General features: G+C 51.2%; 1 protein-coding gene across 1 annotated transcript; it reads left to right on the forward strand.

The window, feature by feature from the left end:
* The first annotated feature begins 1,033 nt into the window (after nt 1-1,033).
* On the forward strand, nt 1,034-9,772 carry TEKT3 (tektin 3). Its single transcript, XM_064675673.1, has 8 exons — nt 1,034-1,222; nt 2,170-2,773; nt 3,323-3,406; nt 4,872-4,942; nt 5,145-5,288; nt 6,992-7,214; nt 7,729-7,883; nt 9,466-9,772. The coding sequence occupies exons 2-8, from the start codon at nt 2,198-2,200 to the stop codon at nt 9,695-9,697; spliced, it is 1,485 nt and encodes a 494-aa protein (XP_064531743.1). The 5' UTR covers nt 1,034-1,222; nt 2,170-2,197; the 3' UTR covers nt 9,698-9,772.
* Nucleotides 9,773-15,709: the final 5,937 nt, after the last annotated feature.

Here is a 15,709-nt window from a genome sequence, read left to right on the forward strand (position 1 = left end):
TTCCTCTGGACAAGGTGGGACACAGAAGTGCACACAGAAGAACTGAGAGGTGTTTTCAAGAGCTGGGAGAAACCCCCTTGGGGTAACCAGAGTGCCTGTGCTCACCACCACCAGCACTGCCCTGCCTCAGAGCCTGTTCTCAGGCTAAAGCCAGAGTTAACTGGGGAGGGACCCACTCCCAGAAACATTCCCAGTGTCACTGGGGGACTGGTGTGTGACACCCTGGTGCTGGGGAGGCTGTGCTGTGGTGGGGCTCCTGGGGACATCTCACCTGGTGTACCCCCCACCCCAGGGAAGCCTCTGCCTGGCCCAGAAGCACCAGTGCTGGCACTGGGTTGCCCAGTGAGGACTCTGGTTTGCCCAGGAGTGGCACTAAGATACCCAAGGGCTGTACTGAGTTACCCATTGATGGCACTGAGGGCTGTCCAGGGATGGGATCAAGTTGCCCAGGGGTGGCACTGGGTTGCACAGAGTTCCTAGAATCCTGGAATGGTTTGTGTTAGAAAGGACCTTAAAGCTCTTCTAAAGCCATGGGCAGGGACACTTCCACCAGCCCAGGTTGCTCCAAGCCCCATCCAACCTTGCCTTGAACACTAAGGTGGCACTGGGTTGCCTGGGGTGGCACTGGGTTGCCCACTGAGGGCACTGAGTTCATAGGACCATGCAATATCCCAAGTTGGAAGAGACCCATAAGGATCAGTGAGTCCAGCTCCTCACAGGACTACCTCCAACTAAATCAGGTGGCCAAGAGCATTATCCATCATCCAACAGCTGCACATGGTTGTTCAGGGGCTGCACAAAGCTGCCCAGTGAGGGCAGGAGGTTGCCCAGGGCAGGATCTGGGATGCCATGTGAGGGTGTTTACTGGCCCCAGGTTGCCCACCCAGCATCCTGTGCTGCCCTGTGGCCATTGCTGTGGCCATCACAGGGAGGTTCAATGGTCAGAACAGGTCACAGAGCCCGGTCACAGGTCACAGAACCCCCTCACCCACCATAGAACCCAGTCTCCCTCTGCAGAACCCCACTGCCCATAGCAACAGTGCCCTGGCCCTGTGGTGCCAGCACACTGGGGCTGGGGCAGAGCCAGGCAGTGCCACCACCAAGCGCAGCACCACAGCGATGAGGAGCAGCACCCCCACACCCCCAAACCCCTGAGCACAGCCACACTCACAGCTACAGGGGAGCCTGTGCTTCCACTGGGAGGGGAGGACCAGCAAAGCAGGTACTTCTCCTCAGCCCCCAGTATCTCTTATAGCATCCAAATATACCCAAACTGGGTGGTCAGCAGCTCCTGCTGTGTGTCCCTGTTCAGGGAGGGTAGAAAGTACCACCCTGGCATGACTTATCCTGAGGGGGATGCAGGGCCATTTAATTCAGCTGGAAATGCATGGAAAAGTAACTCCAGGCCATTCCCAAGGGTTTTTTCTCTCCTGAATCCTTGTCTGTCAGTGTCTGAAAGGGAAGGATTTCTTTGCAAGAGTGGGAGCCAAGGAAACCATCTCCCACTCTCTGAATGCTGTTTCCTAGGTGTAAGTTTATAATAATAAAATGGATGATAAATAATAAAATTTTTGATAAATAATAATAAATAAGTGGCTTGGAGTTAGGGAATGGCAGTGGCTTATCCCTAGCAGGGAGAAAAGGGCTGGAGTAACTGGTTTGTGGGAACCCCCACACGGTGGGTTTTGTTGGACCTGAGCACAGACATCTCATCCTCAGTTCTGCCAAACTGGCTCAGAGGGTTGCGTTTGTGAAAGCTCTTTTTGCTAAATTTAAGGGTATTAGGGGAAGAACATGTCCCTGCCACATAAGAACTTCACTAGATTGACAGGGAAAATGAAGGTATAATAGAAAATAGGGAATAAAGAATAAAGGAATAAGGAAAATGAAGGTATCAGATCTGTCATCCTCCTTGGCTGCCATGATTTGTTCCTCTCCTCATTTCAAGACCTGACACTGGATACCACCAGCAGAGTGAGATCCCTGTTTATCCAGGTACTTGGGATGCTGTCAGAAGGGATTTGTTTTTGAGAGATTTAGGCCTGTACAGGCACAGTGTGGGTACCTTGGCCATCACTGGCTGTATCACAGGTTGTGTGTATTGCTGTGAGAAGTGAGACAAGGGCAGGAACTGACTGAATGAGGTTTTCTTCTGCCTCCTTTGTGCAGGACACGTCCCTGACAGCAGCATTCCACAATGGAGCTCTACGGCTATCCCTTAAAAGCAAAGTTTACCTATCCAAAACCACCCCCCAGCAAGATCCTGCCTGCCACCAGCACAGTGGCTGCAAGCTACAAGAACCGGATTCCTTACCAGCCGGAGAGCATCAGCCTCCCCTGGATGCCCAACGCCTACTACAAAGCAGCTGCCCTCAACCCAACTCTGGCTCCCCTTTCCGAAAGCTTCCCAGGGTTACCCCCCACCAAGATAATTCCCTTCATTTCCGAGAGGCCGGACGGTGTCTTCACCCGGCACACCCTCGACGACTGGCACAGGTCCAACATGACCAACTACAAGGAGTCGGAGACCACGCGGCACAACGCGGAGCGCCTGAGGGCCGACCTCAACCGCACCATCAAGGACGTGTACCAGCAGGCCAAGAGGACCCAGGGGGAGAGCACCAAGAACCTGGGAGAACGTGTCAATGACATAGAGTATTGGAAGTCGGAGCTCTGCCTCGAGCTGGATGCCATGATCAGGGAGACCAACTCCCTGACAGACATGCAGAAGCGGCTGGAGAGAGCCTTGGCCGACACCGAGGGCCCCTTCCAGGTAAGGACCCTGCCCTGTGGGCCACGAGCTGTGGCCTCCTGCCAGAACATCTGCAGCCATTCAAATTAGACTAATAAAGTTTCATTACAGCTCTGTAACATCTAGAAAGTTTTTATTAAGAGCCCATTAGTTCTGTCAGGAATATACAAATCCCCTGCCATCTGCTGCATCTCCCCCCCCTCACTGGCGCACGCTGAGCACATCAGGACAGGATTTGTTTAACCAAATATTTTTATCTCCAAAATCCTGGTTTGGGAGATAAAAGCCCGTGTCTTACCACGAGGCTCTGGTGAGGTCAGCATCGAGCCTGACACAGGTCCCTGCATTCAGCTGTGGTGGCACCAGGGACACGTAGGCTCCCTCACATCGATTTAATGCTGATGTTGCACTCGGCTGCTCGTTGTCAGCTAAACCAGATCAGTTTTTCCCGTGCTGTCATCTCTGTGCCCACCTATAATTTCTTTTCTTACATTACTTGACATGGGCACCACCCCTGTAGGGAGCCCTGCCCCTGCAGCCAGCACTGATGGCATGGCATGTCCCCAACAGGTCGCTCACAAGTGCTTGCTTAACCGGGAGAAGAGGATGGGCATCGACCTAGTCCATGACGACGTGGAGAAACAGCTCATCACAGTAAGTCTGGCAGCACAGATCCTGTGTTAGAGTTATTTTTACCTAAACTACCCTAAACAGGTTTTGCAGCCCTGTTCCCTGCCTGGCTCCTTAGTGCTGGTGAGGTGCTAAACTCTTCAACCCCCCCAAAACCTGCTGCATTCCCCCCCAGGAGAGGAAGGAGTAGCTGAAAACCAACTGTGTTCGTGTGGCATATTGGAGTCCCCTGCCCTTCTTCATGGAGTTTGTGAGACAGCCCTGCCAGCACAGGAGCAGTATCTATCTGTGTGATATATCTCTGTATCTATAGAACATTATATATATATTGCACACAGATGCACACACAGATATGCAGAAGGCACTGTGTGCCTGGCAGCCTGTCTGGTTTTCCCTGCTATATTAACTTGTCTAATAAAAGATTTTACACCTCCCCCCAGCTTTGCTTTGCTCAGAGCAGTGTGGCTGCAGTAGGACTGTTGCTCTGTGTGCTCAGGCAACTGATTTGATAGAAATTGCAGAAACATGCTCTCCTGCCTGCCTTTATATAGTCTGCTTTAAACTGTGAATAAAATCCAACAGAATGAGAGCTGGCACAGCAAAGGGGATCCTAATGCAGGGAACAGCAAAACAGAATCACTGCAAAAGCATCACAAAACTGGGAAGGGAATTGCAGCCCCTGGGACTGTGATGCCACTGCTCTGTTGGAAGATTTTTCCTTGTGAGTCAGGCCCTAAAACATTAAAATCTTAGTTTAAAAGTCACAAGGTTTTAGGAAAGTTATCAGAGCTGATATCTCCATAGAGGCATTTTGGTTTTTAAGTGTCTGGCTCATATTCAGGCTATGGTTTCAGCTGGCTCCTGCACACAGGAGGGCTTAAAAATTCCTGAGTTTGGAGCACTGATCACCTGCCTCTGGAAGCTGGGGCTTCACAGGTGCAACAGGTTTGTGCTGGAGTCAAGTGAGCTGAGAGCAGCACATGCCTTCCCCTGGTAGGGCTGAGTGTTTCTTGGAAAGGACTGGGGATTTGCACCAAAGGCCATCTCCTCTTGTCCCATATGGATGGGATCTCTTGTGGGGAGGAAGATATGTTGGGACTGGGGATGGGGATGTGCAGCACTGCTGATCCAGGCAACCACTGTGCCTGTTCATATCAGGTCAGAATCTGGACCCATCTCCCTGTAGTGGAGCTAACCGGCCCTTGACATGGATGTCAAGATGAAAAAACACTTGAGAGCCCACCCTGAAAGTGATTTCAGAGGCCATGGCAGTGGCCACAGCCCCCTTCTGTCCCCTCCTGTCACTGGGTGTGGGCTCAGCTGCACAAACATCTGCATGGGGGCCGGGGGGCCCTTTCTGCACCCCCTGTTTGCTTTGGGGGAAAGGCAAGCAGGGAAGTTCTCACTGTGTGCAAGGTTGGAGAGGCTCGAGGGGATGAGTGTGTCCAGGCCATGGATACTGATGGAGCTGTGTTTTACCTTTGCCCAGGAAATCAAGATCATCAGGTCCGTCCGGGAGAGGCTCCAGCAGTGCCTGAGCACCGTGAATGCCCAGCTCATGTAAGGAGGGGCTCCTGGTCTCTTGCTGCAGGGCTGGTGTGCATTTTAATGTGAACCCCAGCAGGGCCCTACCCCACTCACCCCCTGCAGGTGTCAGACCCGTGCAGGCTCCATGGGAAGCGGGCAGGGATGCACACAGCGGGGTGGGCAGGAAACCATTCCCCCCACACCCCCACTGAGACCTGCTGTGTCTGTGCTGAAGGTGCAACAAGGAGGCCCGGCAGGAGCTGGAGAAGGACCTGGCTGACAAGCAGATGGGCCATCACATCGACAACAAGTGCTACCAGCTGAAGAACACCTCCAGAGGCATCCACTACTACCGAGGGGTGGAGCGGATCGATGCCACGTGAGTGCAGGCTGGGTGGCACTGGGGGGCCCGGGGAGGCACAGTGCCTCTCCCTGGCAGGGAGCTGGGTTTTCCCAGGCACATCCATCCCACCATCACCTCCAAGGGGTCGTTTCTCTCCGCTCACCAGAGGGAGAACAGCCCTCCATCCAACACCCAGCAGGGGAAAGCGAGTCCAGCCTAATTAAACATTACATCAGGGTCCAGAGACCAGCCTGCAAATGAATTCAGCCCAGCACCTCTGCACAGCCCATTAAGTTTGTGGATGTTTTCAAAGATGTGTCAGTGCTTGCCTGAGTGCTCTTCCCTGACGTAAAGTCTGGGGGGTTCACCCCTGCCTGGAGAGAGCCTGGCAGCGAGCTGGAATGACACACAGGATGAAGAAATAGAGACTGTTGTCCTGGGACAGGGTTCAGCTGCTTTTGGGTGCCAGGAATTCGGCTTTGGCTCTGTAGTAAATGAACTGAGCACTTGCAGAGATATGCCCTAAGTGGCAAAGGGCTGAGGGAACAAATCTCCTGCTCACCCAGACACACACAGTTTATGGAGAGGCACAGATTGTTTCAATTTTTCTAACAGTTTGAGTAGTTACTCACAGTAGAGCTCAGATGTATTTAGACAGGCAAATGAATTGCAAGGGATTGATGCTAAAATTCAGAGGGGGGTAAAATGTGCCGAGAATCAGCAGGTTTTAAATGGAGCTTATGTGGTATTTAAGTCTTTTGTTGACCTTGTTCTGGACTACTGCATAGGCAGGAACTTCATCCCAAACACACAGACAGGGAATGGAGTGGGATCTAATGCTTGTTCAGTTTAGTGTGAAACTGAGATGGGCTGTGAGCAAAATGAATTGACTTTGATCTGTGTGTTGTCATGGAGCTGGGAATCCCTTGACAATTAGTGCCTCAAACATGGAAATAGGGGATCTGTTTGGAATCTCTGCTTTTTCTGGGAGAACCTTTGGTTTGTCTGAGCTTTCATAGGTTGTCTTCATGAGCAGGTCATCATTTAATAAACATCATTGAACAAACAGGGTCCAGATGTTTCACTTTCATGTAATTTAATTGAGAGCATAGATTTAATCTACATTTGACCCTCACTGCTCGCTGGCAGGATTCATCACAGGATCCCAGGATATGCTGAGTTGGAAGGGACCCACAAGGACCATCAAGTCCAACTCCTGGCCCTGCACAGGCCCATCCCCAAGAGTCACCCCCTGTGCCCCAGAAGATCAGCCAAACCCTCCTGGAGCTCTGGCAGCCCCCCCCAGGGGCTGCCCACTGCCCTGGGGAGCCTGGGCAGTGCCCAACCAGCCTCTGGGGGAAGAACCTTTGCCTGAGATCCAACCTGAGCCTGCCCTGACACAGCTCCAGCCCTTCCCTGGCTGCTGTCCCTGGTCCCCCCAGAGCAGAGCTCAGTCCCTGCCCCTCCTCTGCCCCTGCCCAGGAAGGTGGAACTGCAGTGAGGTCTCCCCTCAGTCTCCTCTTCTCCAGCTGAACACACCAAGTGCCCTCAGTGTCCTCACACGCCTTCAAATCAAGGCCCTTCCCCATCCTCACTCCCTCCTTTGGATGCTCCATAAGAGTTTAATATCTTATATTGTGGTGCCCAAAACAATATTCCAGGTGAGGCTGCCCCAGGTTGGGACACGACCGCCCTCAGCAGCGGGGGCTGATCCAGGGCCTCTCCTTTCCCCCCCTCAGGATCTCGGTGCCGGAGACGTGGGCCAGGTTCACGGACAACAACATCTTCCGCTCCCAGAGCCAGCGGGCGACCTCGGCCAAGCTGCGGGCGAGCACGGAGAGCGTCCTCATGGGCACGGCCGACGAGATGTGGCGCCAGTTCAGCAAGGTCAACGACGCCTTCACCAGCCGCATCACCGAGACCGCCAACGCCAAGAGCAAGATCCAGACCCACCTGGCCAAGGTAGCCTGGCACCCCTTCCCGCTTTAGCTTCATCCCAAGGGATGGCTGTCCGTGTCCTGCCTCTGCCAAGCAGAGCAAGTGGAGGTCAGCAATGGGCTCACCAGTGGATCTCATGGGAGGCTTCCTGAAAAGTGCTTGAGACTGTGTTGATTGAGGCTGGGCTTGCTGATGCCACATCCTTAAATGAGGAGCCATTAAAAACTTTCCCTCTGTTAGGGATGATGGATGGATGAGCAGTTCTTGCAAGCAGTAATTTTGGGAAGCTGGGAATTCAGTAGGTCCATCACTGCTCCTAAACCTCCTCTGATGTGACAGCAATAGCAAAGAGATGCTTTTCCCTGAAAACTCTGCTGGATCTGTGCCTGGATATGTGGTACAGTGACAGTGGTCTGAGCCCAGGGTCTGCTTATGGAGCCTGTTTTTTTTCCTGCATCCAGGCAGGAGAAAAGGGAAATGATGTGATCACTTGAGCAGATATTTTTCAATTAATACACGTGTTTGTGTTTCACGCCAGACACGGCAGGAAATCTTCCAGATCGAGACGAAGATACAAGTCATCCAAAAAACCATAAAGGACAAAGAGGTTCAGTTGAAAGTGGCTCAGACCCGGCTGGATGAGCGCACGAGGAGACCAAACGTGGAGCTGTGCCGGGACACTGCCCAGATCCGGTAAGGCAAGAGGGCAGGGCTGGCAGGGTCCCTGAGGAGTCACTGGGGGTGGCACTCACGAGCATCACTGGGTGACAAAAATCAGCTTTTTTTTCCTTTTCCTAAATCACCCTTCCATAAGTGCCCTGGTAGAATCCAAAGCAATGAGCAGTTGTCCCAGCCTCGGGGTGCTGGGGCAGCTCTGCACCCATGGCAGAGGTTGTGCACCATGGCCGGGTACAGCCTGATGCCACCCCACGAGGGACTGGATTCTTCCCACTTGGGTAAAACTCAGCCTCTCCTGCCTCACCCAGGTGGCTGGATGTGCTCAGGTTTGAAGGATAAGCTCTTTATTCTCCCTATTGTGGCCCTCCAGTATATGAAGGGGGCTTATAAAAAGGAGGGAGAGGGACTTTTTATATGGGCAGATAGTGACAGGACAAAGGGGAAATGGCTTCCCACTGCCAGAGGGCAGGGTTAGATGGGATATGGGGAAGGAATTCTTCCCTGTGAGGGTGGGGAGGCCCTGGCACAGGTTGCCCAGAGAAGCTGTGGCTGCACCATCCCTGGAAGTGTCCAATGCCAGGTTGGACGGGGCTTGGAGCAACCTGGGCTATGGAAGGTGTCTCTGCCTGTGGCAGGGGGTGGAACTGGATGATCTTGAAGGTCCCTTCTGACCCAAACCATCCTGTGATTGATGTCTATGATTCTATGATTCAACTCTCTGACAAGCTCATGTTGAGAGCCCTTAGCTCCTTCCTTTTGGGTAACTCCAAGAAGGGTGCACCACATGGAGAACCAGTAAGAGCTGTCCTCCCCGCCCTGGGGACATTGGAAATCCTTTCAAGGACATAGTGAGCTCTTTGGGATTGCACCCCAGAGGGCTGTGGCAAAGCAGGTTGCCCTCAGTGCCCTCTGTGAGGCACCCAAACTTCACACCTCCTCCTGGAAGCCCTCTGAGCATGGTTCCCTTTAAATAATGATTTAAACCCAGCCCCAGAGCTGGTTCAGCATCTCACACGCTGTTGTTTTTTCCATCCTCCACTTGTTTCACATTCACTTTTAGCCTCTCCCAGCTGCCCTGTTCTGCTGTGTGAGCCTGTGTGGGTGTGGGTAGGGCCCCAGCACAGGGAAGTGCAGGAGGGTGAACCAACAAACCCTCAAACCCAAGCAGAGGTGGGAAACCACAGCTGCTCATCCCTCTTCACAGTGGGACGAGCTGCTCTGGCAGACACTGCACATCCCCAAAGCCTGACCCTGAGATCAGGGTCAGGTTGTTGTTTGGAGCATGGTGCTAATAACACCAAGGCTGTGGGTTTGACCCATGTGTGGGCCATTCACTGTGGTCCCTTCCAACTCAGAAGTTCTGTGAAATCTGTGAAGTTTGAAAGCTGAGTAAGTTTGAAGCCTTAGAGCAAACTTACCCCTTCCTCTCCATGGAGGAGCTCTTCCCTCAGCATTGTATCTGGCAGGAATGGGGGGTCCACATCGGTCTGTGCTTGCTGATGGGGGAAATCCTGTGCCCAAAGGGCCCATCAGCAACGCTCTGCTGGAAACCACTGCCGTGACGGGACTGCTAACGGGGGTTCTCGCTGCCTTCCAGCCTTGTCCAAGAGGTCAATGAAATCAATGAGACACTCAGGAACCTTCACCAGTGCCTCCGAGCCTCCGAGGACATGCTGCAAATGCTGGTCCGTTCCAAGGCTGTCTTGGAGCACGACCTGGTCATCAAGAACAACTCGCTCTTCATCGACCAGGAGAGGTGCATGGGGATGCGCAAGACCTATCCCAGCACCGTGCAGATCCTGGGATATGTCTCAGCAGGGCTCACCTGAACACAGGGAGTATCTGCCGGGGGACACATTCCCAGTTTTGTTACGGTTCTTTGCAAATAGATTGTTACGATTTCACGGCCGTGTCAGAGTTTCATTTCCTGTGTAAACCCTGAGTAGAAGTCGAATGATTGGTTGGTTTGGTGTGTGGTTCGTACCAGGATAATTCCCCCCTCCCCTTTGGTTTTTCTCTTTCACTCTGTGCCAGAAAGGAGCTGAAAATATCCTGTATGACACTAACAGTAAATCCACCCACAGGGATCCATTCCTACCCTTCCAGTCTGTGATTTTAGGACAAAAACTGTCGTGTCTTCCTCTTTCTGAGTGTGTGTGATGTGGAAAAAGCACAAGGGGAAGTAAAGCTACTTGTCAGAGTAATTAGCTGCTGACATCCATGATGTATTTTTAATGGTGCAGCCGAAGAAACACAAACTGTCCCGGAAAGAGCTGCAGGATGTGCCGTTCCTAAAGAGAAAAATCAGCGGTTTAAGCTGATTTCTAATGATAATTGTCTTGCTTTGGAAAAATTTAGAGTGCCATCGAAAATGAGGAAGTACATTTGACTAGTTAATTGTAGAGAATGCTGTGGATTTAATTTTGGGTTCCTAATTTAACCTCCTGTGTGTAGTTTGTTGGTGGAAGCAGCACTTTGAAGATAGAGAGATGAGTCAGTGTTGAAGTCAAACCCCCCAGCTGACACACAACCTGCTCTCTTGCTGTGGATCAGACTGATTTGACCAAGTATTGGTATTTTCAGAGGGATAAGTCTTCAATCAATCTGAGGCTCAGTGTGAAAGTCACTTTGCAAATTGTCTCCTTAGACTCACGTGTCACTTGGACACTCTGGAGTCTTTCACCCTCAGCAGCTGAGCTCAGGCTGAAGCCTGTAGGCACCAAGAATCCCAAAGGAGCAGAAGCTCAAATCCTTCCCCTCCCTCAGGAATCCAGGGCAGGGACCTCCCAGCCCAGTGTGGGGACTCCCAGGAGCTGAGAACATCTTTCCTTGTCTCACACCCCCAGGGGACTCCACCTCACCTGACAGACCCCTCTGCCCTCCCTGCTCCCCCCGGGGCAGCTCCTGAGAGCTGTACCCAGGTCCTGCCCAGCCTCAGTGTCTCGGCAGGATCTCCCTTCCCAGCAGCCCTAAACAGGAAGCAATTGTCTTTCTAACATTTTATTTTTTTTTTACTAGCACTTTTGTCTCAAGGAGACTAAAAATAGATTTCCTCTACTTTGTGTGTATCTTGGAGCCGGAGTCCGTCGGAGGGAGCAGCCACCCCTTCTAAAGGAAAGATCCAAATGTAAGCAGGAAAAACTGCCCAGCTGATCACACCTTCCCTTTTTCCACTGATCTGCCTCCCCAAAATAAACTGATGGCAGACTGAACCCACAGGCACCTCTAGTTTTTTTAGCATCCTCCCCAGCTCTGTGCTGTTACTCTCCTTGTATTCCTTTCCTGAAGCCTTTCCCAACCTCTGGTGATTTTGGCTGCTCCACTGGTCTGAAGCCTTGCTCCAGACAGCTGGTTTTCAGGCAGAGCTGCCTGTTTTTTGGGCAATGGGCCTTGTGAGTTTGTGCCCAGCTCAGTGTGGGGCAGCAAAGGCACCCAACAGCCCCTTCCTGAAAGGTTCCAGCTCTCGAGTACCTGGAGCCAAGTCCTGGCACCAGCAACAGCTTTGCCTTCATTTCACTTCATTTCACTTTCACCTTTGTTTCTGAGTCATGTAAAAAATATCTGAGCTCTGTTTTACAGCGAGGGCACACCAGGATCAGTCAGCACTTAAAGCCTCCTATTTCCTCCCGTGTTGCTTTCAGAGCTCCCCAAACACTCACCTTTCCCACTGGCCCAACTCCCTTAAGGCTTTCTCCTGACAGTATTTATGTGGTGTCACAATTCCCCAGCTCTTCATTTTCCCTTGCTGTCCTGCCCTCCTGATGCTCCTTTACACAACATTGCCAGAGCATTTCTTTCCTCTGTTCCAGCCACGACCAGAGGAATTTCAGTTGCAGCTTCTCTAATTTCTCTCACAAATACTTTCCACTTTCCTGCAGCAGATTTCCCAGACGTTAGAGAATTCCCAGGTCCCTTTGGGGTTTTGTTCTCTCCACGCCAGTTTTCCATAAGTTGACAGTATTGATGTTACTTCTGGCAGCTGATACTCCCAAATCTCCCCCAAACACTTTGATCACTGAATCCTACGTGTGCTTCCATGTGAGCTTTTTTTTTTTCCCATGACTGGAGCCAGCCCTGCCACAAAACTCCTGTAAAATGGCTCCCCAGGGAGGGGTTTGGGTGAAATTCCAACAGACACGTGGCTCATGGCCGGGTCTCCTGCCCACAGATGGATTTGTCTCCCATGACAGAGCTGCTGCTGAGTGAAGCTGCTCAGTCCAACCCCTCAGGGCTGGGTTTGGGGTTCAAACAGCCTCTATTTTTGATGTATTCCAGGAGCACGAAACAACATTCTGCTGATGTGTGAGATGCCTTTGCTGCTGTACCATTATATGATTTGCTTCTGTAGATCATTTCTAAATCCCATCCCTGGCCACCTTTGTGTCCTGATGTGATGTCTCCTTTCTCCAGTCTGAGGAACAACATGTTTGCTTTTATTGCTATTTATTGCTGGTTTATTGCTGGCTTTATCAGCAAAGTTGCTGAGAAGGTTACTTTGTGGAAATTCCTTTGCATCTTACAACCATATTCCCACCCTTCTGCATCATTCCTTTTGCATCAGTCCTGCAGAGCTGTGTCTGTAAATTAATTGTTTAGTGAGTGGAGGAAAGACAATAAATTAATAAAACCAGGACACTGTTGATTTTGTCAGTCCAGGATCCAGGTGAACACTCCAGGCAGGTCTATCAAGAAGCTTTCCAGAAAGGAGGTTTTGTTGCCTAAGAAAATACAAATAATTGAATTTCCTGGAACAGTCTGATATGAATTTGGGTGAAATCAAAGCTTGCCAACCCCCTGTTAACACTATATTACATAACTAGTGCAGATTATTATGCTTGAGGGAGAGAGAATTCCCCAAAGAGCATCAAGAGTCAGAAAAAAAACCCAAACCCAACTCATTGCTATTGTGGAAAAAAAGGGAGAAAACTTTGGCAAAATGCTAAGGGAAAATTTGGGCAGTGGAGGATCACAGAAATGATTGTGCTGGCTCAGAGCAGAGTCCAGTGAGCAGCCTCTGCCAGAGCCAACAGGAGATGCTCAGATAAAAGCACAGAAGGCAGCAAGCACTCTGTGATATTTTCCCAGTCTACTTTCCCAGCTCCCAGCAATTAGCATCTCAAGGACTTCCTGAGCTGCCAGGGCTGTCCTTGGATCTGATATCCCCCCATGGATTTGTTTCACATGCTCTCGTTGCAGTTGTTCCTTGAGCCCGTGCGGAGTCGCGGCATCCGCTGTGATCCCCCAGCAGGAGCTGCGGGGCACGGAGCATCCTCCCCCTCAGGGCAGCACTGACCACTCTGGGGACCCCGGAGGAGACTCCAAAAGGGACCAAACCCGGGACTGCTGGAGCCAAAAGTGTAAAACTCAATAGTTTGGGCAAAATGTGGCTCAAAGGTGGTTTAGACCTGTGTCCCCTGCAGGGTCAGCCTCACGGCAGGCTGGCTGCTGTTATCTGCTCTCAGAAGAGGAGCATGAACCCCCAGTTCTGAAAGCATCTGAGTGTGTTCAGAGTCATGTCCCAGTTGGGAAGCTTGGTTGACTTTTTGTGGGTTTTGGGGTCAGCGGGCAAATTTTGGTTTCACTGAAGTCAGTGGGATTTTCTCCAGTGATTTCAGCCTGGCTCCATCAGTGCTGACGACTGGCTGGGAATGGAAAGGAAAAAAGTTGGGTAAAGTTGGTTTTGGGGCATGAATGCAGACAGGACTGAGATGTTTTATAAATTCTTCTTGGTTTGGTGAAAAACAAAAGTCAGGAAAAGTAAGTAAATTCCTCCAAGATGTATTAGACCTTTTGTTACAGATGTTTGCTGACTGTAAAAGTCTATTCTCCTGTTTTTTTCTGCTTGAAATGTGTTTTCCAATAGCCATCCCACCAGTGTATATGTATTTTTATATATGTATATATATGTGCATATGTGTTGTTTGGGGGAGCATTATAGATTCTCTAAAAATGTGAGTCAAACCATATCTTGCTCTGCTCCTTTTCCTAGTTGCCCAGTTGTTTAAAAACAGGAGTTTGCCCTCCTTGTTCCATTCCCAGCCCCACATGAGCTATGGGATCACTGATGGCAGGGCAAATTTCTGCCCCTTCCCTTTGCATTTCCAATCCTCTCTTGCTGATGGTCTTGATCACCAGGGTAGGAAACAGGAAGCAAGTCCCTAAAATTGTGATGACAGAGCAAAATCTTGAGGTTAAACATGAAGATATACAAAGGAAATCTTGTCTTTGTAGTTTGAAAATGCTTGTTTTAGGAGTGGTTTCATTCACCTGGCCCAGGGTAGGGGATGAGCAGAGCCCCTGATGTGCTGGTTCAGGTGATGCCCAGACACAGTCCAATGAGGCTTAGGTCCTTTTCAATCCATCACTGCCATGTCAGATTAGCATCTGAGCCCCTTAAAGTGTTATAAAACCAACTTTCTCTCCTCAGTTCTCATTATTTTATTCCAGAATTTCAAGCTGAAGTGTTGTGTTTCCAGCGATCCCACGGAATAGATTCAAAGCGAGAAATCCACGTTTCACCCGGTGTTTACACAACCCGTCAGTCTTCAGAGTATTCCCAGCACAGCCTGTGGCCAACTTTGTTTGTACACAAAACACTGTTATTGTGGTGCCTGCTTTTCTTTAGGCTGTGATGGCTGAGCTCACCCCGAGTGTGAGCAGGGGCAGCTTTGGAGCCCATGATGGGAAACGCCAGGAGATCCTCCAGCCCACGTTGGGTCGGGTGGTGACACCTCTCCAGCAAAACCTCCAGGGCTCTGTGTGAACATCCTCACTTTCTCACCTCCTTTTCTCTCTCTGGACAGTCACCATCCAACATCTCTGGCTCGTGGTGCTCCCTGCAGCAGCAGGGTCCCTGTCACCAGAGCTGGCACAGCACGTGCTCAGCAAGTGCTTTTCCAAAGCCCTGCTCTCTTTGGATAATGAACATTTCCAAGAGAAGTGTCCATGGAGCACAGGAGTGATGTGCACTTCTCTCTGGGATCCCTCCACTGTTTCCAATCCATGGCTCTCAGTCAAAACAGGCGTCATGACCTGCAGGCTATTCTTTCCCCTGATTTCAGTTTCAGATATTTCTCCCGTGCTTAAAAAGCTGCTTTTGGCACCTTTTCCAGAACTGAAACTGCAGTGGTTTTGCTTGCCCACATTCATGGAGGAGCTCAGGAGCAGAATGTCACCCCCACACCTCCCCTACTGTGCATCATCCCGCTCTACTTTTGGAGAAAATGTTGGATATTTTATCCAGAGACAGCAGCAACTGAGATTTCAGACCTACAAACCTAAATCAGAAGAGGGTCTCTAACAGCAGACTGGATCACAGCCCTGGGGGATAAGACCCTTCTCACTCTGTGTTTGTGCAGCCCTGAGCGTGGGGACTCCTTCTTCACAGAGGAAAACCAGCCCAAAATAGCCTCATTAGCCAGGAAAGTACCGATGGTGGCCCAGATGTTTCAGTCCTCTGGGGTTTGCAGCCACAGGTGGCACTGGCAGCAGCGTCCCAGGGTGCAGGGGGTGGAAGCAGCAGAGAAATGGGCTGGCATTTTTTGGAGGGGAGGGCAGATTGCATCCTTTGGAATGTCGTTTCAGCCGCTGGCCTCCCTCCCCCGACCCCTACGGAGCGCTCTGAACTCCCACTTGCTGGCTAATGACGGGACCCCTTGCGTGAGTGTGAGGAGCCAGAGCCAGCGCTGCAGGGAACACGCCTCTGCCTGCCAGGAGGAGGGAGCCAAGCACGCTCCTCTCCCTCTTTTCTCCCAAGATTTACAGTCTCGGTGGCTGGATGCCGACTTCCCTCGTCTGTGCAACAACGCGGGATTAGCTTGGAGCTGGTGTGTGAGGAGGGG

Source organism: Pseudopipra pipra, chromosome 19 (genome assembly GCF_036250125.1).
Source record: "Pseudopipra pipra isolate bDixPip1 chromosome 19, bDixPip1.hap1, whole genome shotgun sequence".
Lineage (NCBI taxonomy): Eukaryota > Metazoa > Chordata > Aves > Passeriformes > Pipridae > Pseudopipra > Pseudopipra pipra.